Source organism: Podarcis muralis, chromosome 9 (genome assembly GCF_964188315.1).
Source record: "Podarcis muralis chromosome 9, rPodMur119.hap1.1, whole genome shotgun sequence".
NCBI lineage: Eukaryota > Metazoa > Chordata > Lepidosauria > Squamata > Lacertidae > Podarcis > Podarcis muralis.
This window is the reverse complement of record NC_135663.1, coordinates 5,150,389-5,176,960: the sequence shown is the minus strand read 5'-3', so window position 1 is coordinate 5,176,960 and position 26,572 is coordinate 5,150,389. Positions and strand designations below refer to the sequence as shown.

The 26,572-nt window shown below is 48.0% G+C and overlaps 1 protein-coding gene across 1 annotated transcript in view; it reads left to right on the top strand.

The window, feature by feature from the left end:
- Positions 1 to 10,752, top strand: part of ATRN (attractin) — a 154,894-nt gene extending 144,142 nt beyond the window's left edge. The window contains exons 28-29 of the mRNA XM_077933720.1: positions 8,598 to 8,712; positions 10,519 to 10,752. Of these exons, the coding sequence (XP_077789846.1) occupies positions 8,598 to 8,712; positions 10,519 to 10,643 (240 nt within the window). The 3' untranslated portion in view covers positions 10,644 to 10,752. The remainder of the gene's footprint in view (positions 1 to 8,597; positions 8,713 to 10,518) is intronic.
- Positions 10,753 to 26,572: the final 15,820 nt, after the last annotated feature.

Genomic DNA, 26,572 nt, shown 5'->3' with positions numbered 1-26,572 from the left:
GTGTATGCATGTGTGAGAGTGTAGAATCTGTGACTTAAACGGAAGTGGCATGACTGCAGGGGGCGCGGGGGTGGTTCGCCAGTCGCTTCTCAGCACGGGAAACAAAAAGGGACCTAATTTGTCTCTCTGCAAGCTGCCCCCTCCCACTTCCTTTTTCTTGCTCTGCTTATTTTGTAAGCAGAAGACACTCAGGTGTGCAAGTGCTCATGTAACACCTCTGAGTATAATCCCTGGATGGTGTAGGTCAGGTGCAAATTGCTAATGTGGTTTAGTCGGGACCCTGACCCTATTTCAGGGAGGTGGGGAGAAGGATTGGCCATTTGGGTTGTCTGGCTCAGGTGCCAGAAACTCTTGGACTGTGCCCGCACAACAGTTTTAATTCCCAGTTATCGGTGTGTAGGGATGGACACACCCACATGGGCTGCGTTATGTGAATATTGTACAAATGGTCACGGGCACCACTTGGTTTGGAAATTAGGCAGATTTGTATCCTACCCCAATTTCACGCTCTTGGGAATTGCAAGGAGAGGAGCAGCTTCCACAAGCACGTTCCTGGCTAATTTTTACACGGTCCTTTTATGCCAATGTGCAAAGGTGTGCCCCAGTGGGCACTGTGAGGCAGAGGGGAGACCAGAGCCTTATTTGCTGCATTGCAAGAACAGCAGTCAAGGAAGAGGATCTGCTCCACCCCCTTCAGGCCAAAGGGAAGAATCTCTGGGATGCATCCCTTCTGGACAAGTGGCCAAGGGAGCCACCCACTCCCCACCTGCTCCTTTAGCAGCTCTGTGGCCTATTGCTGCGGCTGGTGGGAATTGTGGCCCTCAGATATTTGGGGCAGCATCCCCACCCTGCCTCTGGAGTAACAGATTGGGAGGAAAGGAGCCTGGTTCCTCCCCAGTGTTGCCAGTTCTTCTCAGCAGGCCTCCTACCCCCAGATTGCTCCTTGCTCCTTGCCACCCAGTTGTTCTGGCAGGGCTGGATCCTGTGGGGAACCGGAGCTCGGAGCACCCCAGAGCTTTTTCTGCATGGAGATGGTGGCTGTGCAGGCAAACGCCACGTGCGAATTGGCCCTCGACTGCTTAACTTACTAGCGGCCAAATAAATAGTAGGAAAGGGGTCATTTTAGTCAGCAAGGGTCTCTCACTTTCCTTTTGTGCCTGGCCAACTGGCAGGTCAGATTAAGCTAATTGCATCCTAGGCGAACGTCTTGCAGCTGGACTCATTTTGGAACAGTAGTCTCAATTAGTATATTTCCTGCAGTGCATAAGAAGGAAAAGAGAGAGCGATTTACCCAGTAGGAATGACGTCTTTCTAAGCCAACGCGTGACTAGCAGCCTAAAGGAGTGGTTCCCCCCCTTCCCAACCACCCCTCCCTCTTTTATATTCCAGCTAGCCGGTGGGCAGCCATTTTGGTTTTGCATCTGGTAGCCCTTTGCTTCACAAGGGCCAGTGTGGCAAGTTGACCCTCTAAGGCTTATCGGCTTGTTTTGTCATTAGATACCTGTGAAATACAGCTCTCTCTTTTTGGCAGAGTTGCTCCGAATCAGATTTAGAGCTGAGCTTTCTTCATCCACTTATTCCGAGAAGAATATTGCTTTGAAGTAGCTTTTATAATCGGCAGGTGTGAATGATCTAAGATTAGCAAAGCTTGTAAGCTGCTTGGCAATTTAACATTCTGTACTGAGGAAATAAAACCATATTTCCGGCACAATCTATCTAGTAGTGCATAGGTCCTCATGTAATCTTGGAGCTGGGTATAACCAGGAGCTCACCTGGCAGTATGACCCACTGCTGTAAAACAAGACCCTCCCAATGTCTGTATCTGAGCACCATGCGCTTTTAGCAAAGCCAGTGAGGTCCATGGCCTCAGGGCGTGTGGGTAGCAGATTGCTCCAAGTAATCCAAGCAGAGTCAGAAGAGCTTGATTTCCCCCTATGAACACACCGTTGTGGGTCCCTGCCAAACTCTCTCCCCCACCCCACCAAATCCCACCTCTTCTCTGTCCTGTACTGGCTTTCTGTCCCTGCCCACCAGCCAGTTCAGGTCCTTTCTTTCAGCTGGTCTCTGCCTTCATCAGCTCTCCTCTTCTTCTCATTAATTTTGCTGGGCGCAGCCTCAGCGGCTAATGTTCCTTCTCTCACTTTTGCTCCTTCTCCTGTGTTGATCTCGATGGAGCAAAACTAGACGTGACTGTTAAAAAACCCCAAACACACACAAGAGAACATACCATACCAGAGGAATGGTTTTGGGCTAATTAAACCTTTTCCCCTTTTCTCTTCATTCTATTAAAAATTCTACTTTCCCTCAAGCAGATCTTCTCAACCCCCCACCCCATAAAGGAAGATACAGCAGTGCTTGTATTGTTGCCCCTGAAGAGGGAGGCTGGGAGTGTAATATCCCTTGGTCAGGTCACCCTTAATAAAGGTACTGACTATCTGGGGATTGTGGCTTTCCCCCCAAACGGCTATCATTCAGATTCCTGTGTTTTTTGCACATGCATCACGTCCAGTGTGTCGTTCGCAGAATCACACCACCTCCGAGTTTTCAGTGTTTGGTTTGGGGCAGCATTATGATTTGGGTGAATTAGATTCGCCTTGATTTCTGCTTTTTGTAATCTTCCTTTGTGAATGCTTCGGGAGGAGGGGAGTGCTGTCTCAAGGATTTTGCAAGGGTTTTCAAAAGATGAGTTGATGATGCAATCTCCCCATCTCTGGAGATCCCCTGGACTCCTTTGCCATCTCCAAACTTGTGGCAGCAGGGTGTCTCTCTACAGTTTCTCCTCCTCTTCTTCCCTTCCTCTCCCTCCTTCTTTCCATCTTTCCAGTGCCTAGCATGCTGCAATGGTCGCATCCCTGGTAATGGAAGCTCTGGCAAATCTACTTCTCCAGGGTTCCTACATCCTGAGGGAAGGGAGGGGGAAACAGAGGGGACTGGAAACCTTGCTGCTAAGCTGTAAATTTTTTGGGGGGGGGGCGGAGATCTAGCTGGTAGACAGAAGGGATGGCGGTGACCAGATCCTGCTTCAAGGCAGTATGAGCCAAGGCTCAAATTTGGATGTGTCTGGGGCTCACCTCTGATGAAGCACTTCAGACTGGGGGGAGAATAGCCTTCTGAACTTATGAGTCCTCCCCTTTAATAAACAAAAGCACCCCTTCCTCTGCAGCGTTTTAAAAACATGCTTCTAAGGCTACCAGTTCACTTGATGCAAGCCGTGTTGTTGGGCAGGTTTTGAGCAGATTCTAATGTGCAGGGACATCGGAGCAAAAGGAGGCAAACTGTTCTCGGCTTCTGTGTTCCACTTGGTGCCTCTGCTGACATCACCTTGCTTTTTAATTCATGGAAAGGAACACGCTGCCCTTTGAACACCTGGCAGGGGGACGCTGTTGCCCACCACAAAGAGCTGGAGATTATGCGGGCAGCTGAGGTGTGCAAAACGGATTAGCTCCGCTAAAATTTCACTTTATTCTAAAAAGGCTCCTTAGATACAGGAGCGGCAGGAGGAAACAAACCTTTGTTGTTTAATGAATTATTTCTAGCTAGCTTAGCAAGGCATGGAGTTAGACAGTTTTTGCAAACCTGGGACCAACTTTTCCTGGTGGGTGCGGCAGAGCGGTGGCTGTGATGACCTCTGGGTGATTCTGCTCGTAGGGTTTCAAAGGGTGGGGCGGGGACTTCAGCTCATGCATTTTCTGCACTCACAAGTGGGGCAGGGCTGTGATGGCGCTTTGGAGGCACAAAGCACTATGAGCGCTTTGCTGAAATGATCCCACTCCTCCTCCTGACATGTTTGTAGCTGGCTCGTGGTGAAACAGCTACCACAAAATGCAAGGAGAAAATGTGTAACAGTGATTATCATAGAATCATAGAATTGTAGAGTTGGAAGGTACCCCCAAAGATCATCTAGTCCAACTCCCTGCAATACAGGAATCTCAACTAAAGCATCCATTAACAAATGGCCATTCAACCTCTGCTTAAAAACCACTCCACGGTCAAACAGCTGCAATGTTACATCCATGTAACATCCATGATTGCAGTCATAAGATTGTTGTCTTTCACATGACGATATATCCCACAGAGTGGGAAGTGACAGAGACAGGATGTTTGTGTTCCTGTGTTCCTGTGTTCCATGAAGTGGGACTATTGTCCTTTGTTCTTTCTCTTTTTGCTGTCTGATGCTAGAGAGAGAGGGAGCCATGTTGCAGTGCTCCGTGTGTGTTTATATGTAAATAAAGTAGATTAGCCAAAATGCTGAGTTGCTGAGGTTCTGTTACGCAAGCTGCGAAGACTCTGTGGATCCCTAAGTGTGCCGATGTCTGTTGGCATCGGTCGCTGTGATGTTCGGGCTGAAGAACGCTTTTGAAGCTCCCAAATGATCGACCAGGAGGGAGAGAACATGCCAGTCAGTCATGTGTCTCTACCAGGGTCCTACTCAAGTGCAGGCTGAACTACTGACACTTACTACCAGAAAGTTCTTCCTGACGTTTAGTCAGATTCTCCTTCCTTGTAACTTGAAGCCATTTGTTTGAGTCCTATCCTCTGTAGCAGAAGAAAGCAATCTTGCTCGCTCTTCCATGTGACAGCCCATGAGATATTTGAAGCTGGCCATCCTATCTCCTCTCAGTCTCTTCTTTTCCAGGCTAAACATTCCCAACTCCCTCAGCCGTTCCTAATAATGCCTGGTTTCCAAACCCTTAATCATCTTGGTCGCCCTCCTCTGCACACCTTCCATGGGAGGAGGAGGAAGAGGAGGGAATGGGAGCCCCTTGACCCACCCCATCCCCAGCCACTAGGCTGGATGGCTTTCAAAGGGGCCTTGACTGATTCATGGAGGAAGAGAGGACTATCCATTGCTATGGGCCATGGTGGTTGAAGGGAATCCCCATACCTGAATAGCAGGTGCTAGAGGAGGCAACAGCAGGAAAGGGCCATTGCCTTCAAAACATACTTGTGGGCTTCTTGGAGGCATCTGGATGGGCATCATGGTAGAAAGCAGGATTCTGGACTAGGTGGACCTTTGGTCCTATCCAGCAGGGATCCTCTTGTGCCCTTAAGTTTACTGTGCAACATTGTTCTGCCCGGAAACTGAGGTCCCGCGCCGAGGTTCCCTTGCTGTGAGAAGCCAGGTTACAGGGAACCAGGCAGAAGGCCTCCCTGGTAGTGGCACCCGCCCTGTGGAACGCCCTCCCACCAGATGTCAAAGAGACCAACAACTACCCAACTTTTAGAAGACATCTGAAGGCATCCCTGTTTAGGGAAGCTTTTAATGTTTGACGGACTATTGTATTTTAATATTTTGTTGGAAGCTGCCCAGAGTGACTGGGGGTATAAATAATAAATTATTATTATTATTATTATTATTATTATTATTATTATTATTATTATTATTACTGCATGGGGGGATTTAATGGACATGGTTGGAGAAGAAGTGTGTGGAGGATTTTTTCCCCTGGGTTCATGTTCAGTGGTCATTCTGTATTTTTATTTTTTTAAGTGTTTGGCCCTGCCTATCACCATTAATTGGATTTGAAAAAGGATAACCCAATTCACTTATTCATCTGGTGTTTCGCAATACTTAATTAGGACTGATTATCGCTCTCAGAACAAGTATGGGGAATCTGTTTTTTGTTGTTGACGTCTATTTTTATAAAGAATGTGTTTATCAATCCCTAGACCTTGCGACTTGGTGAATTTATGTGAAGAAAAGTAATGGGGCAGAACGGAAAGTTCCCCCCGAGGTCTCTCAGCACACTTCCACGGCATCTTGCGAAATGACACCCCAAAGAAGGGGGCGGGGGAGTGTCAGACAGGCCACCTAAGTTTAGTAGGAAGCTTGGTCTGGGCAGAGATCCAAGAAACCTGTTCTGTCACTGTGGGAGCTGGGCTATCTAGCTAGGCTTCCTGTTCCTGGGAGAGGGAGTTGGAGCAAAGGCTCTTGGACCACACTAACAGCCTCTTGGGTCCGGAAGCGGGAGGCCTTCTTCAGCTCTGCGGCGTTAGCCATTCCGTTGAGAAGAGTAGGTACCTGCAGGTTGGGCATGGGAAGATGAACTCCATGGAGTTCCCCTTCAGTTGTGACTCACCTGATGAGATGCACATTAAGAAAACGAGAGCCTAAGGAGAGCCTGGTGGATCAGGCCAATGGCCCACCTAGTCCAGCATCCTGTTCCCACAGTGGCCAACCAGATGCCTATGGGAAACCTGCAAACAGGTCCCAAGCCCTCTGAGTGAATGTAGTGCATTTCTCATTTCCTTTGCAGAAACAGGGGTTCATAAATTACCTGGGGATTAGGGATGCAGTGGGGGTTGCTTGTTCTTTTAGTAGGAAAGGCTTGCCCTTAAGTATTTCCGTCTTCGTTCTCTACTACAAGGAATGCACCTAAACCAAAGTAGCCTAAAAAATAAACACGCTATCGTAACTCTGTCCTGGCTTAATATCAATTAAAATGTTAATGAAGATCACGGACCTGCACATCCTATAAGTTGCTTGCTTGAACAGCTGGACCATTGGCTTTCTCTCCTTTTCCTGAAACCAGTGTCCTTCAGCCTTAGCTCCTCAGATGCTGTTGGACTACAACTTCCATTGTCCATGACCATTGGCTAAGTTGGCTGGGGATGATGGGAGTTGTAGTCCATCATCATCGGAAGAACCAAGGTGGAAGAACACTAATCTAAACCGTGGTGTGGAATGCCTGCTCTGCTCCCATTTGGTCTGTGAGACCCTTTCAGCCAAGCCATACCCACCTGCGCTACAGGTAGGGCAGGTAAACATGTGGTGCTCTACTGAAAGTGGAGCTAGCAGGCTCTGCCAATCAGCTGGTGGTTTGATTTCAAAGGAAAACTGGTTACTTGACACCATTGTGATATTGGGTGATTGGCAGCTAGGGGGCCTGCCCACCTGTTAAAGTTGGCCTGTAGGGGAGGCAAAGATCCAGTCTGCTTGCCAGATTCCAATTCCCCATCCTTCCTCTTCTACACTATTTATATATACTCGTCTCCTCTTTCTCTTTCCTCTTCTTTCTGTCTATTTCTCTCTCCATGCTGGATGCCACCATGGGCAATGTATTACTTGGAGTTGCCTGGCACTGCATGCCCATTAGTTCTAGTAATTGAGTTCCGGCAGAATATATGGTGCAAGTTTGTTCTCCACTGCTTTTGTAAGAAAAGAATTATTTTGAACTTTAGCAACTCTATAGGGAGTGGAGATTCCAGGGCACAGGCTGCTGTAAATATCAGCCTCCCTGTGGTAGACAGCGAAATGCTTTGCAGGGACTAATCCATCAGTGTGTTTGTTATCCGTTTAATACTAGAGATGCGTAAAGGCACTAATTTTGGTTTTTCTCTCTGTCACTGCCTTGTTAGGCATTTGTTAACTTAATGGTGACTTTGGTTCCTTCTCCCTTTCTTTTAACATCTATAGTTTCTGTTTGGCTCATAAGTACTGCATTATAATGCCTCACCTAATGAAAAAGGCAATAATTGCTCCGTTTAGGACGTCATAAAAAGAATTTGCTTGAAGCTGAAACTTTATAAGCAACAAAACGTACCAGCCGCTAAGCAGAACAGTGTTTTCCTTTCCTTTCCTTTTGTAATTGCTTCTCTGATAGTTTGCTCGCACAAAGACCCAAGTTTCCGTGCCTTGTTCCCAGCTACTTTGCCGTTGAGAACACTCTGCTACTTTTAATAGATGTTGAAATACAGTTCCTTAGTACCTTTTCGATTTAATTACATGCCCCATTAAAATGAGCTGCTGATCTATCAAAGTGAAATATAGATGGAAACACTTTCCGGTTTATTTTCGACCACAGGGTCTTGGAGCCCTGCTAAGTGCATGTTAGACATGTTTCAGGAGCGGCACAGAAGAAACCAGCGTGACATAGCAGAGGGCTAGAGGTTTGCGGCATGAGCTTGAGAGAGAAAAATGAATTTCATACTCAGGAATGCCACCCGTGTCTGTGATTTTTGGGAAACCCTGGGGAGCTGCTGCCAGCCAGTGTAGGTAATACTTAGCTAGGCAGACCCAATGGTCTGACTCTGTATGAGGCACCTTCCTGTGCTCCCAGGAGTTGCCTTGTACCTGAGGATGGGGAACTTGTCACCCTCCAAGCGTTCGTTCTGCTCCAACTCCCAGAGCCTGTAATTCAGATGCTCTTTTTCGGTATTCCTCTTCCTTCTGCACCCTGCCGTCGCCCTCCTCCCCGGTTATGCAAAGGCACGGATGAACCTTGGCTTCTGCTGTGCCTGCTAAAAAGTATTGGCTGAATTGATTCTGGGAATGTGTGCACACAAACCTGTATTTAACCACGGAGAGATCGCTTAAAGTAAGCTGAGCAAAGATAAATAAATCAGATGCAAGAAAACACAGCTGCTGATTGCTTTCCCTTGACTTTAAAAATAAAAAAAGGGATGCTGCCTCTGTTCCATTCTGTGAGCACTTCTTATGGCCCCTTGCGTTGGTTCTGTCCAGGTATAGCATATCGTGGAGTTTGTGGCTGCAGATTGGATTGCGGTTTGGTTGAAGATTAGAGGTCAGCTCCTAAGCTGGCAAAATCAGGTGAAACTGGCATGAAGTAAATTATGCTCTCTTTTCTCCCCCGCAGACTGTCCCCAAACCCATAGCGTTGGAGCCCTGTTTTGGCAACAAAGCTGCTGTTCTTTCGGTATTTGTGAGGTTGCCACGAGGCCTGGGAGGTATCCCTCCACCAGGGCAATCAGGTAAGCAACCACCGTCCTTCCACAGCACGGTGCCCTTCTGTTTTTTTGAAGTATGCTGGAAGTTGTCGTCCAGTAACATAGTCGTCCAGTAACCTCTTCCTACAGCCATTCGATGTCTAAGTCCACCCGACCCTTTTTCGCTTTTCTTTAAATGCACTTTAAATGCAACTTTAAATGCAACTCATTCCTTTCAGAGCACCTCCACGTGGACGGCTGCTTGTGCCGATTTGCACGCCCGTGTACGCCTAGTATAACTGCATCTGCTAAAGGCATATAACTGACATGTTGTACGCCCCGGCGCATGGAAGCAAGTGCTGCTGTTGGTATAGAGGCACTCATTTCCTGCTTCCTGTCCTGTTGAGTGTGCTTGTTGTTGGCACCCGTCTGTCTCGAAAGACAATGGAGTTCACTTCCGTAGAAGTCAAACCGCATCATTAGAAGTAACCAAAGAGACCTCCCTAGGGCGCAAGCCTGGGCAGTGTTTGTGGAGGTTTGGGGCTGCCCAGACCACAAGGCTCTCCTCTCAGCCTTGGTCCAAAGGAAAGCAGTTCAATGCGTTTTGCACCAACTTGGCTGTAGGAGTTGTTGAAAGGAGGCGTACAAGGCACCATCCAACCATCTTAGCATATCCACTCTGGATTTGTGTAGGCTTTACCCCTTAGCCTTTTCTTCTCCCGAAGATATCCTGCAAGGAAATGGGAGATTTAGGATAAGAGTTTTCCTTCTCCTAGATGGGCTATCTTCCCAGGTTGACAAGCCCCATCTGCACCTCACTTCCCTCAACAGCATACGCAGAAACCGTTGGAAACGCAATTAGTCTTGTCTTTTCACCGAAGCCTGTCTATGCATGCAGGGGAAGTCTTAACTGTCTGCGGACTGCCTTGCCAGAGTGGTGCATGCTCTGGTTATCTCCCGCTTGGACTACTGCAATGCGCTCTACGTGGGGCTACCTTTGAAGGTGACTCGGAAACTACAACTAATCCAGAATGTGGCAGCTAGACTGGTGACTGGGAGTGGCCACCGGGACCACATAACACCGGTCCTGAGAGATCTGCATTGGCTCCCAGTACGTTTCCGAGCACAATTCAAAGTGTTGGTGCTGACCTTTAAAGCCCTAAACGGCCTCAGTCCAGTATATCTGAAGGAGCGTCTCCACAGCCATCATTCTGCCCGGACACTGAGGTCCAGCGCCGAGGGCCTTCTGGTGGTTCCCTCATTGCGAGAAGTGAGGTTACAGGGAAACAGATAGAGGGCCTTCTCGGTAGTGGCGCCCACCCTATGGAACGCCCTCCCGTCAGATGTCAAGGAAATAAGCAGCTATCCTATTTTTAAAAGACATTTGAAGGCAGCCCTGTTTAGGGAATTTTTTAATATTTAATACTGTATTGTTTTTAACACTCGATTGGGAGCAGCTCAGAGTGGCTGGGGAAACTCAGCCAGATGGGCGGGGTATAAATAATAAATTATTATTATTATTATTATTATTATTATTATTATTATTATTATTAAACTTTGCAAGGGCAGAGTCACCCTGCCTTAAGAGTTGTCTGTAAGCTTTGGGTTCTCTCTGGAAGCTAGCGTTGCCATCTTCCACCCCATCTTCTGAATCCTGGCCAAGGGTTGGTCCACCTTTCACTGAGTGTGGAGACCAGTTGCGTCAGAGGTGGGTGCAAGGAATCTGGCGAGGGAGCAGAAACCTCCCTGGGTCTCTGGCCAGTCTACGATGGATGGGTGTGGTGATGCTGGCTGGGCTCCCCTGTTCTCCGTTCTGCCTGTAACTCCCTGCTCTCTCCCTTCTCCTTCCAGGTCTTGCAGTAGCTAGTGCGTTGGTGGACATTTCACAACAAATGCCTATTGCCTACAAAGAGAAGTCGGGAGCGGTACGAAGTCGCAAACAGCAGCCTCCAGCCCAGCCCGGGACCTGTATTTGATGCATGGACATCTGAACTGCCTCTTTAGGGTTTTAAACACAAGGGATTACCTGGGAGGAGGAGGACAGAGGTGTGGTTTTTTTTGCAAGGTTTGTGTTGCAAAGGACACCTCGAATGTTTCTGGGGAGCATCCAGCCCTTCCTGCTGGCGTTGTCTTAGTTGGCCTTGTTTTGACATCCACTCCGTCTTAGATTTGCCAATCCCGTCGTGCCTGCCTGGCTCCCACGTTTTTGCATCTCCCTCCCCTATCCAGCTAAAGGCCGTTGGTTGCGAATCCATTATCCGTCCGCCTCTACCACTGAAGGTTGGCAGTAGGGAAAAGCCACGGGAAGACAAAGAACACTCGGCTTTTTGTATGTGGAAAGCGCTTTGTGGTATTTGATTCTCTTCCCCACACCCCTTCCCTGGTCGTACAAGAAAAGCTGCAGCGCTTACAGATAATTTTCTGCCCTCGGCAGTTAAACCCCCAGGATTTAAGGAGAAGCTAACTCAATTTCCTCCAGGAACCCAGTGTTGTAAAAAAAATTCTATTTATTTCTCTCTTATTTAGAGCTCTGTTCCAAATACAATACCTTCATTGGGGCTGGGGTTATGTTTGCCGCTTTATTTTCATCCACCTGACTGTATTAAATCGAGGGATGTTGTTGAGTGTGGCTGGGTGCTACGCACTGCAGCACATTGCCAGGAAAAAAAACAACACCTCCCTTTTCTGGGAAGATTAATGTTTTTCACGTGGATCTATGTGGCAGATCTGTGTGCAAGTGTTCCCAAGGTTTTAAATAGAACCAAGGCAGCAAAGGGGAATTAGCATAGCTGGCCTCTTGCGTAACTACATTCCTCAGTTACCCTGGGCAATCCGTGGCCTTTTCCCCGCTGTGCCCAGTTAACGGGCGCAGAGCATAAGGACGCTAACCTGTTTCAGGCTGATGGAGCCGTGGTGGTTGTCGGGGGGCCGGGGTGGGGGGCTGGAATGCTTCCTATTTATTGTCATTTTGCATCGTGCATCTGCTTCCATTCAAGGCAGATGTTCCCTCTTTTGGGCGCCACCCCTCTCCCACGCCCCTTTTTATTTTACCTCACTTGAGAACAAACGTGGGGAAAACCACTTTCTGCATTACAGTGGATGTGCTCTGAAGAGTGGTCCCTTCTGTTTGAACAGCTTACATTGCTCGCTCCTCCCCAATACCTATCAATAATCCTGCACACCGGGCAAGTGTACTCCTGCAAAGGCAAGGGTAGGGTCTGAATTAACTCTGAAGCATCCCTTAGCCAACCTGGTGCCCTCCAGATGTTTGGGACTACAACTCTCATCACGCTGTGCTGACTGGGGCTGATGGGAGTTGTAGTAAGCATCTGGAGCACCTTTCTCAATCTTGGGTACCCAGATGCTTTTGGCCTACAACTCCCAGCATCCCTGACCACTGGTCCTGCGAGCTAGGGATCATGGGAGTTGTAGGCCAAAAACATCCGGGGGCCCAAGGTTGAGAACCACTGAGCTGGAGGGTGCCAGGTTGACGTAAGGTGCCCCAAGGAGAGGCTGGGAGACCGGAGTGTGGCACTTGGTGGCACCCTTTGAGTGCCTTCTCAAGAAGTCGAGGTGCGGCTTCTCGGTTGGCCCAGGGGCTGGACTGCCATTGCAGATTGAGAGCCACTTACATTGCTCTGGCCTTGATAAATCCTGGGCAGTTAACCAGGTTGCCCGTTGTATGTTCCAGACAGAAACCAGCAGAAACCTGGGGTTTTATTAGCTTGGCAGCCAGAGAAGCAGGAGCCTTGAGAAGCAAGAAGTGTTGGCTTTGGCACTCTCTCCAAATCGAGCGGGCATTGCAGAGTCGGCATGTGTTCGAAGTTGCTATAACTCAGGTTTTCACTTGCTCTTAACACCTATTGCGTTCCCTCTGAAAATCACTCGCATGTGTGTTCAGAAGGGAGCAACCAGGCTTCCAAAACAGGGCAGGGATAGTCAGTGCACCATCCCATTTTGCCCAAATTGTGTCCCACTTACAATGGAACCGCTGGCGGCTGCTTGGCGGTGCATGCCATCCCAGCCCACGCAAGGGGGTCGTGGGAGCCAGTCCATTAGCCATAGCAAGAGTCGCGATGCAATTGCACTTTTGCCGCCGATGGAGAGCGTTCCCGTTGCCTAAATGCATGCAGAAAGCAGCAAAGGCTCCCGTCACTGTAGCATTGCTTCCACTCCAGCGGCTGGGAGCTGCCCCTGATGCCACACTTACTGGAGAAACCCCTGTGCCACCCTCTCATCTGGGCACAACACACTGCTGGATCAAGGCTGCTGTAGCCTAGGAGGAGGCAGCTATGTTTGGCCCTTAAGTGCGTCTGCCACCCCCAATAGCATTTTTCTGGCAAGTTCTTCCCCTGCACAGATCTGGGGCTTGTGCTCCCAGCATCCAGGTGGGGGACAGTAGCTTGAAACATAAATGCGATATTTTTTTAGCAGTGTCGCATGTTGCAGCTCCTATAGTTACACCTGGAGTAACTGCATCCCTTTCCCCAATCTACCCCCTTTTCCTCTCTTGAACGCAGTAATGTATTACAGCTGTATTTTGAGCGGACTCATGGGGATGGGGAGGGAGTGGAGATGAGAGAGGCAACGATCTAGACTCCTTGGAGGTGCATGCATGTGCATTGCGCGACTGGAATTAGCCGCTCATTTGCATCTCGCAATGAACAAACGGTGAGCGACCAAAGCTTTCTTGTTCTGGACTGCCTGGCCAGAAATGTTGTCATTGTGCATATTAATGAACCTGTACTTCTTGAACCCTACAGAACTGGAACAAACGTACAATTAAAATAGCATATCTCTCCCTGCCCCTCCCCAATTTGCTTTGTTGAAGCTGCACTTGAATTGACTTGTCCTTGGGGAGAAGTGGAAGGCAGCAAATTACCTCTCGAAGTCCATTTTTGCAGCATTAAGGAGCGTGCCGCCTTGGGGAGGCTGTGTGGGTTTTGTGTGCGGTAGAAAAGAGCCTGAATCTGCCATGGCAAAGGCGTTGACAAGAGTCCGGGATGAACCAAGATCCCTTGCCCGCTTCCTGCTAAGCACCCGTCTCCTGGACCTTCCAGTTAGGATCACAGATCTGAAGATCTGGGAGTGGAGGACTTGTTCCCATTCAGCTTGCTCCAGTATTATACTACCAGTGTCGCTTCCGTTGAGACACTGAGGAGTTAGGGGAGTGGCGCTAACAAAGTTCTCTCCCATCACCATCGCTCAAGCAGAACTGGGAATCCCAATCTCCAAAAAGAACTGCACCACGAAAATCACGGAAAGCCTGCAGAGTTAATCCAACCACTGGACTGCAATGCTCCCAAAATATGAAAGTAAAATTATTTGCCAAAAAAATAAAGTGTGTGCATGTTTCGGGGAGGAGATCTGTTTGAAGAACTTCGGGTCTTAGTTCCATAAACGGCATACAAGTTGATTTAAGGAATAACCTCTTGTGTCAGAGAAGGCCTTCGCGACCCCCATTTTCCATGGACTACCCACCTGCGCCGACAGACCAACCTGAAGTCGATGGAAGTTGTGCGGGAACACCTTGAAATGAGCAGGCCTTGTACAACTCCCCCAGCTGATTCTGGTGTTTTGTGCCAGCTAAATTCTGCTTTTCAATGGAGGGTTGTTTCCCCTGGGAAGCGGAGGAGTTAGGGATCTTTACAGAGATTCGCCTTTCAAGCCATTATTTCAGAATCTGAATTTTGCGGCTTTTGAAGTTCTGGAGGCAGCTGGAATTGAGATCTCTGTAGGGGGGCACTCTTTAATACCTGGGATATATATATAATTGTTTCTGTTCTCAAACAGTTCCTCGGTCATTCATCTCCTCTGGTGAGCACCTGGGAGCCTGCTGCCATCCAAGAAGGTGTTCCGTTTGGACCTGTGATTTGTACACAAAGGCAGACGAGTATCTCTGGCGATGCGGCTTGCGTGTCCTTTGGAGCTGTCAGGCCACAAATGTTCTGTGTCACAGATGCCAAAGCCCCGGCTGTCTCTTGACTGCCTGGTGCCTGAGATTCTCTTCCCTCCCCTTCTGGATCTTATCCATGAATAATGTAACCTAACTGTGGCGAATTGCAAATGCTTGAAGAATGACAGGCTGTGAAAGCACCCCTTGACAGGTATCTGCTGCCTTCTAGTTACCATGCACACTGTATTAAGGAGGAAAGAAATTCCCCCACGGAGACCGCCGATGTGTGAGAATATATTCACTTGGTTCCCAGTGCGCTTTTAGAATTACTGTCGGAAATGGGATTTATATATACACAGTATCTGTATATCTATAAAATGAAGGCTGAGACCTTGGCTATGAGTGTAGCGTTGGAGCAAAGAAGCTGAGCTGTGAACCAGGAATCCAACCTTTTCCAGGAACTCAGTAAGTGGTCTTAGACATATATATATATCCCCCCCCCCCCCCAACCTGCAATTCTGTGCCACCTTACAGGGTTTTTGAGAATGTGTTTCAGAAAGGAGGAGCACTCGGACCCTAACTGGCTGACCTCCAATCTCTATCTCAAACCCCCTCCCCAAATTTCTGGACTCTTTCCCATTGTCATAGGTCCGGCTTGCCTGACCGGCTGCCAGCCAGATGTAGCCCCAAACATCTGGCAGGACCCAGGGTGGCGATGGCTGCCCTAGCTAAACATTAAGAGGGCGCCGACACAGAATTGATTTCCTCACTCGTAATAGCTGTAAACCAAAGCCCGCTGCAAACCATCCTAGTAGCAGCGACTCCTTGTTACTCTTAGGGTGATATCATATTCACGCACACAGCAAAAATAGCCTGCAGGCTGAGCCCCTGCTATCGGGGAACCCTTGTATTATGCACAGATCTCTGGGTGAGGATTGGAGCCCCAGGTCCACAGCCAGCACGTTGCAGCGCCGCGTCTCGCTAGAAGCATGTGGACCTTGTCTGGTATTGTTTGACAGCTGCTCCGAGGCGACCTGGCAAAAAGCACCCAGTTGTGCTGGTTTGTCAAACCAGTGACTCATTTGTCTCTCCCCCCCCCAAGTGTCTGGAGACTCAAGCCTGTGTGTGACCCAGCTCAGCTTTCCTAATGGGAAACCCAAAATTTGGGGAGGAAGAGCTTTTGTAATTCAGGGCTGGGAAGGATGGAGACCCAAACAAGTCTGTCTACCATAGCCGTGTGGGAAATAACTCTGCCCGCCCTGCAAGGCAGGCTTCCCCAGTGTGGAACAGGAGCAGAAGCGACTTGTTGCAGTGCAGCAGTTGAGTGAAAAACTTGGCTGTGCATGAGGCCCTGAAAGACGCTGTGGGTATTGAAATCTCCCCTGGGACAGCAGTCGCCAATGTAGCGCTCTCCAGAGGTGAGATTGCAACTCCCATCATCTCAGGCTATCATGGCCAATGGGCAGGAATTGTGCTCCCAGCAACCTTTGGAGAGCACCACATTGGCCTTGCCTGCTGTTCCTTGAGAAGACAAGTCCCTCCAGGCCTCATCCAGGCAAAAGCTTGTGAACAGAGCCCTTCGAGATCGGACTTGAGGAGCCACCCAGTCCAGGAGCCTGGTTTTCCCCCAAAGGAGCTGACCAAATGCATCTGGGAAGCTGGCAAAAGTGGGGCACGATGGCAAGGGCAACATATCCAGAGAGAGAAAGAGACTGCCTTTCCGCAGGCCAGCTCCACCTACAGCCATCTAAGCCCAATGGGCACCACCAACGTGGTTTGTTGAATTGCCAAAACCACCGCTTGCGAGTTTCTCTTTCACTTCCCCCCGCTTCTAACACCTATTGAAGAAGTTGGGATTCAGGTCAGTTGTCTTGGCGGCTTCCTCTTCCCTTTCAGCTGCTACTTGAAATAACTTTTGCTGGGTTGTGTCTTATAGATGCAGGTTGGTTCCTCCTTTGTGCAGCTGCTCTGTAGGTAAGCGTCTTCGGCCAAAAGGCCGACGGCGCTTTTGTCTTTCTGTTCTTCTCATAAACCGCGGCACCAGTCGCTACCTTTTTCCTAGCAGCTTCGAATTTTAAAATTCAGGATGTGGTTAGCTGTGCTGCTTCACGTTGCCCCCCCCCCCACCCAAAACCAACCTCTCAACTCTCCCGCCTCTCTGCAAAACTCTTCCAACAAACTTTCTTTGTTTTCCCAGAAAAAAAAACCTGCCCCCCCTTTTTTTTTTTGCGTCTTCCAGATTCAGAATGCTTTTGACACTTTTGAGCCTGGTCTCTTCTCATCAGGAATCTGCTCCAGCACTTAAACCGGGATGGGGGAAATTAAGTGAAATTTGTCATGGTGTGTCAAATAATGTCGGCCCTTGAAACAGCAAAAGAAAAAAGCCCTTACATTTCTATTACTCTGAAATTTGTGCACAAAGAGGTCTTTTCTGTAGAGTTCTTGAACTAATTTTCTCTTAGGAATTTCTTTCTGTTTCTTCTCCCCCTACAGTTCTTTCTTTTTCTGGTGTGGGGGGAAAAACACTATTCTTCTGTATTTGGACCTGAGCTTAGTTTTGTTCATATGTATAATTTAGCCTTTATTGCATTCATATGTAAATAACGAGTAAGTATTGTAAAGTATTTCATTGCTGGGGTGGGGATGGTATAAAAATACGCATTTTAGGGCTGCTGGTTTTTTGGTATTTTTTTGTATTGTAAAAAAACACAAAATAACAGCTAATTTAAAAGCAGGAATAAGGTGATGAATACGTGCATTTTAAAACACCAATGTGAAGTATATGTATGTAAATAAAAGTAAATAATGAACAAAAACTTTTTTCCCTTCTGGAATAAAAAGAAGACGATCTGGTTAAGAATGGCTGCCTCATTTTTGGTTACTGTGTATTTCTCGCATTCACACCCCACCTTTCCCTCCCAGGAGTGTGGGGCAAAATTACTGGGTCTTCTCCCCATTTCATCGTTGCAGCAGCACTGTGGGGTAGTCTAGGCTGTGTGTGTCACTCATGGCGTGTTTCATGGAAGCAGACATTTGAATCCAGGTCTGCCTGACCTAAACATGCCTCACAAGCTGCTGGCTGTGGAACTATGGAACTCTCTGCCACAGGAGGCAGTGATGGCCACAAACTTGGATGGCTTAAAGAGAGGATTAGAGGAGGAGAGGACTATTGATGGCTACTAGCCAGGATGTCTACTCTGCCTCCACAGATGGAGGCAATCATGCTTCTGAATACCTGTTGCTGGAAACCACAGGAGACGAGAGGTCTCTTGTGCTCAAATCCTGTTTGTGGGTTTCCCCACAGACGTCTGAAAATAGGATGCGGGACTAGATGGGCCATTGGTGTGATCCAGCAGGGCCCTTATGTTCTTATTGTCGGAAATCAAGCCTTTATCAGTAGAAACTGGCAACTCTCCCAGGCTTGGTCTCCTGTTGACCTCCTTGTCTGCTTTCCCAGCAAGATCCAGGCAGAGGTCGTGATAGGCGATCCTTCTCAGCGTGAGAAGAACACCCCCCCTCTTTCTTGCCCCCCCGGCAGGGAAAAGAGATAGACAGAAAACGTATTTACATGCCTTTATTTCTGTCTTTGCAGCGTTACAAAAAACATGACTGCTCTCTTCAAACTCCAGCAGTCGAGAGTGAAACACTTCCTGCACTTCCTGTACAGGAACAAGAGGAAGAGCTCATATTACACTCTGAGCTAATTCCGGTGCAATGCCCTGTGAATTGACTGTCCCTCTGTTTCCCACGGACAGTCCCAACATTCCCATTATGTTTTGCTTTCAAGCTACCAGCAGCTCGCGGCTGCATTGCTTCTATATCGTAACACTTATGCTAGTGCATTTCTTTCACTCTGTATTTCCATCCGCCAAGATCCGAGCAATAATAATAATAATAATAATAATAATAATAATAATAATAATAAGTTGGGCGGCTTCCAACTGAATATTAAAAACAATACAGCATCAGACATTAAAAACTTCCCTAGACAGGGCCACCTTCAGTTGTCTTTTAAAAGTAAAGTGGTGCCTCGCAAGACGAAATTAATTTGTTCCGTGAGTTTTGTCGTCTTGCGATTTTTTTTGTCTTGCGAAGCACAGTGTCAGGAAAGTTTTGGAAAAGCTTCAAAAATCACCAAAGTCTTTAAAAACCTCAAAAAAGGCTACCACACCGCGTTCTATGAGTTGCTCCTCGAAGTCAAGTCGCAACTGTATTAATGGTGTTAAGAAAAAGGAAACAAACTTGCAAGACGTTTCCGTCTTGCGAAGCAAGCCCATAGGGAAAATCGTCTTGCGAAGCAGCTCAAAAAACAAAAAACCCTTCCGTCTTGCGAGTTTTTTGTCTTGCGAGGCATTTGTCTTGCGAGGTACCACTGTAAAATAGTTGTTTATTGCCTTGACATCATCTGGGAAGGCGTTCCACAGGGCGGGCGCCACTACCGAGAAGGCCCTCTGCCTGGTTCCCTGTAACATCACTTATTATAAGAAAGTTAATGTTTTCACCTTGCAGTTTAAGGAGTCAGTGGGTTTTAAAACCTGCATCTTGTAGCACGAGAGAAGGGATGAAGAGTAACACAGAAGCTCTTCCCCTTTTGTTTCATTATTTATTTATTTTTTGCCCTCCATTAACTCAGTGGGTGACCCCGGCTGTTCCTTCAGCCCAGCCAGGTAATCCAGCCTTCGAAGAGCTCACCTTTCAAAGAGCTCACCTTTCTTGTGCTGAGAGTCTGCAAACAGGCTTTGGAGCCAGCTGGGTTACTCCAGAACCGGTTAGAGTATCTCCCTCCATAACCCTCCGAAAATATTCCTTAGCTTATTGGAGATGGGGCTTTCGGGGGAGATCAAATCCTCTGTTATTTCTCCTCTTGGAGAGGAAATTGTGATTAGAGTTGCCCAAATAGCTTTAAATATTCTATATGTGTGTCAAGTGTAACAAAGAGAAAAGGAAAGCCAGCTCACGTTAGCAATAAGAATAATCCACCCGAATTTAAGCATGGGAGGAATTCAGTTATTATTGGTCCATCAGCACAAGCATTTCTTCTTGCCAGATCAAAAAATTATTCCCTCCCCTTCCCCTGTGTGCTGCTCTGGGGGGGACTATCTATAGCTTCTAACCACAATGGCAGCTTTGGACCTCCACCAGCAGAAGACCTTGACATCTCGAATTTCAGTGATTGCCCTTTGTGCCACCAAAATCCAGTGCCACCCCCAACCTCTCACCTTCCATTGGTATTCTGCCTGGAGTCCTGTGTCCAGTTCTGGGCACCACAATTTATGAAGGATGTTGACAAGCTGGAAGGTGTATTTTAATATTGTTTGTTTGATGTATTTTAATATTCTTTTGGAAGCTGCCCAGAGTGGCTGGGGAAGCCCAGCCAGATGGGCGGGGTATAAATAATAAATCATCATCATCATCATCATCATTATTATTATTATTATTATTATTATTATTATTATTATTATTAAAGGTGTGCAGAGGAGGGCATCCAAGATGACCAAGGGTCTGGAAACCAAGCCTTATGAGGAACAGTTGAAGGAGCTGGGTATGTTTGGTCTGGAAAAGAGGAGACTCAGAGGAGATACGAAAGCCATCTTCAAGGATCTCACACTCGGTCACATGTATGTGGATGATACCCAGCTCTACCTCTCTTTTAAATCAGAACCAGTGAAGGCGGTGAAGGTCCTGTGTGAGTGTCTGGAAGCGGTTGGAGGATGGATGGCGGCTAACAGATTGAGGTTGAATCCTGACAAGACAGAAGTACTGTTTTGGGGGGACAGGAGGCGGGCAGGTGTGGAGGATTCCCTGGTCCTGAATGGGGTAACTGTGACCCTGAAGGACCAGGTGCGCAGCCTGGGAGTCATTTTGGACTCACAGCTGTCCATGGAGGCACAGGTCAAATCTGTATCCAGGGCAGCTGTTTACCAGCTCCATCTGGTACGTAGGCTGAGACCCTATCTGCCTGCGGACTGTCTTGCCAGAGTGGTGCATGCTCTGGTTATCTCCCGCTTGGACTACTGCAATGCGCTCTACATGGGGCTACCTTTGAAGGTGACCCGGAAACTACAACTAATCCAGAATGCGGCAGCTAGACTGGTGACTGGGAGCGGCTGCCGAGACCATATAACACCGGTCTTGAAAGACCTACATTGGCTCCCAGTACGTTTCCGAGCACAATTCAAAGTGTTGGTGCTGACCTTTAAAGCCCTAAATGGCCTCGGTCTAGTATATCTGAAGGAGCGTCTCCTCCCCCATCGTTCTGCCCGGACACTGAAGTCCAGCTCCAAGGGCCTTCTGGCGGTTCCCTCACTGCGAGAGGCCAAGTTACAGGTAACAAGGCAGAGGGCCTTCTCGGTAGTGGCACCCGCCCTGTGGAACGCCCTCCCATCAGATGTCAAAGCGATAAACATCTACCTGACATTCAGAAGACATCTTAAGGCAGCCCTGTCCAGGGAAGTTTTTAATATGTGAAATTTTAGTGTATCTTTCATCTTTGTTGGAAGCCGCCCAGAGTGGCTGGGGAAACCCAGCCAGATGGGCGGGGTACAAATAATAAATTATTATTATTATTATTATTATTATTATTATTATTATTATTATACTGAAGGTGGAGCAAGCTGGTTTTCTCCTGCTCTGGAGGGTAGTACCTCAACCAATGGCTTCAAGTTACAAGAAAGGAGATTACAACTAAACATCTGAAAGAACTTTGTGACAGTAAGAGGTGTTCAACAGTGAAACAGGTTCCCACAAGAAGTGGTGGACTCTCCTTAATTGGAGGTTTTTAAACAGAGGTTGGATGGCCATTTGCCAGGGATGCTTTAGCTGAGATTCCTGCATCGCAGGGGTTTGGACTAGATGACCTCTGAGTTCCCTTCCAACCCTATGATTCATAGTTGCTATGCACAATCTGATGTGATAAGGGCAGTTCTGGAAGACAAAGGGTTCCCCTGGCTCTTTGCATCTCCTCCTTGGATGAGTCAAGCGCTTTTCTGCTTGGCAGTCTGGCCTCAGGCTACCCTCCCCTGTGAGGTGAACCATTTGTAACTGGTTACATCATGAAATCTACGCCAAAGCAAAGGAGATACTTGAAGTCAGTCTGGGAATAGGAGCTGGGTGGGGGGAGGTCTGGTTTCTCACCCCCAGAAGCGGGGAAAGCAGCAAGTTTCCCCCTTTAATTGATTGATTTTGGAGTCCATCACAGTTTCCACTGGCTGATTTCTCCAAATGATTTGCCAAATGCGGCCAGGAGCTTAGTTTCTGACCATTAACCTCTCTGCCTCCTGGCACCTGAGCACACATTAACTCCTAAGAAGGGAGCTGAACCAGGTCTCGTGGTAACAAATGGTTGTCTTGACTGGAGTGCTCCAGAAAGGAGAAAGAGACCCAAATTGGAAAGTAAAGTATTACTTTTATTTCTGTCCGAGTTGGGAATCTGCCTTTGATGGGTCCCACTTCAATGGACAGCACATAAAACGGGCTCCCCCCCCCCACTCCTGGCATACTTATGCATATTCGATTTAGCTTGTTAATGAGGAGAGAGGGAAATGAGTGGCTGGGGAAAAGAGATAATAGCCCATTGTCTCAAACATTACTTTAGCCCAAGCTTCCTTTATTTCTCGGTTCTCACTGGGCTTTGCAGCGCACCTGCCTTTGAGCTTCTTATCGCTCTTCCCAGCCCCCCCCCCAACATTTCTCTCATCTTTGAGTCCCTCAGTGACCTTTGCTGCTCCAAATCCATCACCCAACAGTTCCTGAGAGGAGGGTGGCTCTCATCAAAGCTTCAAAGTACAAGGCACGTAAAGTACAAATATATTGCCCAATAACAGCAAATCGACACTCGTTATCTGGCAAAAGTTAGAACTGGCAAAGCTTGGGTTTGCAGTTCTGAGCCCCCGCTTTCAGGGGTGGTGGTGAGGAAGCAAGATTTGTCGGGGTGTCGATGCCGTGAACCCCTCTATCTTATGTTCAGCTTCCATAAACAAAACCGTGTATCCTAACAGCACCACAGTCTCTGCTGACCTTCATTTCAAGAAAACAACCATGGGTAACTCCTGGAGTAAGGGACGTGGGTGGCGCTGTGCGTTAAACCACAGAGCCTAGGACTTGCTGATCAGAAGGTCAGTGGTTCAAATCCCCGTGACGGGGGTGAGCTCCCGTTGCTCGGTCCCTGCTCCTGCCAACCTAGCAGTTCGAAAGCACAAAAAGTGCAAGTAGATAAATAGGTACCGCTCTGGCGGGAAGGTAAATGGCGTTTCCATGCGCTGCTCTGGTTCACCAGAAGCGGCTTAGTCATGCTGGTCACGTGACCCAGAAGCTGGACGCCGGCTCCCTCGGCCAATAAAGTGAGATGAGCGCCGCAACCCCAGAGTTGTCCGCAACTGGACCTAACGGTCAGGGGTCCCTTTACCTTTAACTCCTGGAGTCTCTCGCTGCTTTGAGATTGGGGTGGCGTGTACCAATATTTCATTTTTAAAACATGCACACACAGAAAAGGGACCCTGGCCAGGCCTGTAATCTGCCCTGCCTTTCTCGAGCTCTTTGCAGCATCCTTTGCCTGAGGCCAAGTTAAACACTTGCTTGAGGACCGATAAATGTTTCTGGAGTCACAAGCTATCCTCTTTCCCCGAGGCTTCTGAGAAGGCAACGCTGTGCTGAAATGAAGCCGTCTGATTATTTTTGCCACAATGAGGCTCTGCCGGCCAGTGACACGCAGACCTTGTTAGGTCAGGATGAAAGTCCAGATGTTACTGAAGCCCTGCCAGCGTTCTCCACTCCTGCCTTCCTCCCTGACCCCCCACCCTCAAATCTGAGCGAAGAAATATTCCTCAGCCTCTCCTCAAATCACTCTCCACAGAATGAGCTTCCCTGAACTCGCTTTCTTCTTTGGCGAGAGGAGCGATGAACTGTCGCCACCGTGCAACTGCTAATTCTGTCCCTGTTTCTTTGCCTCTGGCCTCCCGCCATCCGTCTCGGCTCTGAAGAAGCATGGACAACATTTTAATAACCATCAACAAGAGGCACACCAGGCTACTCAAAGACACTGCTGCCTCTGCTGTGGCGGTTTGCGTTAGAGGAAACGGGCGACACCTACGGAAAAGCCAGGTGATGCTTTTCCTTGAAGAGTTTTTGGAAGGATGCCGATTTTAGGGGCCCTACCGGGTGAAAGATGGCCAGATACATCTTAGCCAAGGATGGGGAAAATAATGACCTTTCAGTTGTGGCTGGACTACAACTCCCATCATCCATGGTCATTGGCCATCCAGACTGGGGCTGAAAGGAGTTGGAGTCCAAGGTTCCTCATCTCTGCCCATTTTTTAAAAAAATAAGATTTATATACAGCCCTTCATCTGAGGATCACAGGGTGGTTAGGCCCTGGACTTGACAGGAAGTGAAGACTGGTGAGGTGGTAGAGGCAGGCACAGGACAAATCCAACATTTTGAGGAAAGCGGTTGGTGTGTTCTCTTGCTTGTTCTCTACACCTTAAGACGCCTCTCAAGATAGTGTTGGCAAACTTGGTCAGAGGGTTTCCACGGTGGGGATGATACTCTTTGTTGATATCGGGACATTGGCTGCCATTTTGAATCAAGATGGTGGGCTGAAACATGACTTTGGTATGACCTCGACCAATATTTAGTGTGGTGGGTCAAAACCCATAAATCATACTATCCATTAAAAAAACAAAACAAAGGGTGTTTTTGTTTTTGGTTTGGTTTCTTTAAAATCCCAGGCAATACCAGGCGCTCCCTGCTAGTGTGTATTAAAAGCGGATGATCTACCATTCAGGAAAAACTTGCCCCTAGTGCAATGCCCTGAAAGGGTACAACTATCGGTTCTTCTTCTGGGTAGAGAAACAGCTACAGGGCAGAGCCATAGCCCAGGAAGAGAGCACATGATCTGGGTTCAGACAGTCCTGGGTTCAGTTCCTGCCACCTCTGGGCATGGCTAGATCTCCCTGACCCGAAAGTCTGGAGAGCCACTGCGACTACATAACTTTATGACCACTGCTGCATAGCAATTGTTGTTGCACAATTCCATTCACCACATAGATGGGTTGATGAAGCATTTCTGTATCCTTCTGCTGTGCTGAAGAAGAATTCCATGAAACAGTGGGTATATCCGGAATCACTGTTCACTACGTCTGTTTGCGAACTACTTCGGCAGCGCTGGACGTCATAATACAAAGCTTTATAGCCTGTTTTCACTAGATAAGAATCTGTCCTATTGCTTCTTTCAGAGACTTGTGTAGTCTTCAAAGACTTTCAGAGACTTTTAAGACTTATGTTTATTTGGTTCTATGTTTTCAAGAGAATCCATTAAGAGTACATATTTTGTGATCTTCAGAGATTCATAAGTTTTCCGTTTATGTGATTTCATATATTCCATATTATATAAAGAGTGTATATTGATATTGTATCATTGTATTTAGTCATCGTGTTGCCTAGGATATTACAGAGGGTATGGGCCATCTGAAGGCAATCCTGTATGTATAGGGAATGTTTTCTTAAAAAAATGTTTAATGTTTCATTATGTTTTTATATATGTTGGAAGCTGCCCAGAGTGGCCGGGGCAACCATATCAGATGGGTGGGGTATAAATAGTAAAATTATCATTGTGGAATGGGAAGTCCCTATTTTCATCGGAGGAATGTTGGAGGGTATGGAGCAGGATGTGTCTTGCTGGGGGTGGAGGCATTCGGATCTCTCGGCCGAGGAGCCGCTAACAGGAGCTCATCAGACAAGCGGGCAACATCTTACTGCCGCTTCCTTTTATTGCGCATTCAAGAGGCACTCCAAACGAGTGATAGACTGTAAATGTACCAGCGACTCGGAATAATGAGGAGCCATTAATTTTCGCCCCTCTTACCTGGCTCTTCTTAACAGCCAGAACCGGCCATTGAGACAGCTGCCAATAAAGTTGGCGCCTGCTGCTGGCGAGGGATACGTTGTCCCCCCCCTCCCTCAGAAAAAAAATAAAGTAAAACGAAGGCTCCTTGCAAGCTTTGATGGCACCAGCCTCAACTGTGGAAATTAATTGGGATTTTTGCAAGAGCAAAGGCTGTCTTAGTGTTTTCAGGCTCAGATGGAAGACATTGAAGCACCCAGCCATCTAGACCAGTTTGGGCTTTCCATTCCATTTAAAGCACATGGCTTCCCCAAAGGGTCTCCTTTGAACTCTAGTTTACCCCACAGAACTATCACTCCCAGCACCTGTAAAAATGGGTAGTTCCCAGGATTTTGGGGGACAGCCACATACTCTAAAAGTACGGTGTGGGTGTGATCCCACCCCCATTGTGTGTTACTGGATCCTTTTAAGCCGGAAATGCTGTTTTGGACTGAAACCTGGACCCGTTGCATAGAGTCACAGAGCTGTAGGATAGGAAGGGACCCCTGGCAGATGGCCATCTTGCCTGAAAGCAAGGCAGGGGCTCTGTCATTGAGCTATGGACCATAGGATCAGAGATTTGTAGAGTTGGAAGGGACCTGAGGGTCATCTGTGGTGTAGATGAGAGCCAGTGTGGTGTAGTGGTTAAGAACGGCGGACTCGTAATCTGGTGAACCGGGTTCGTGTCTCCGCTCCTCCACATGCAGCTGCTGGGTGACCGTGGGCTAGTCACACTTCTCTTAAGTCTCTCAGCCCCACTCACCTCACAGAGTGTTTGTTGTGGGGGAGGAAGGGAAAAGGAGATTGTTAGCCGCTTTGAGACTCCTTTGGGTAGTGATAAAGCGGGATATCAAATCCAAACTCCTCCTCCTCATCATCTAGTTCAACCTCCTGCAAGGCAGAAATCTCAACTAAAGCATCCAAGACCTCTTCTGAAAAACCTCCAAGGAAAGGAGAGTCCACCACCTCCTGAGGGAGACCGTTCCACTGTCAAACAGCTCTTGCTGTCAGAAAGCTGATGTTGAGTCGGAATCTCCTTCCTTGTAACCTGAAGCCGTGGGTTTGAGTCCTACCCTCCAGAGCAGGAGAAAACAAGCTTGTTGCCTCTTCTGTGTGACCAGCCCTTGAGA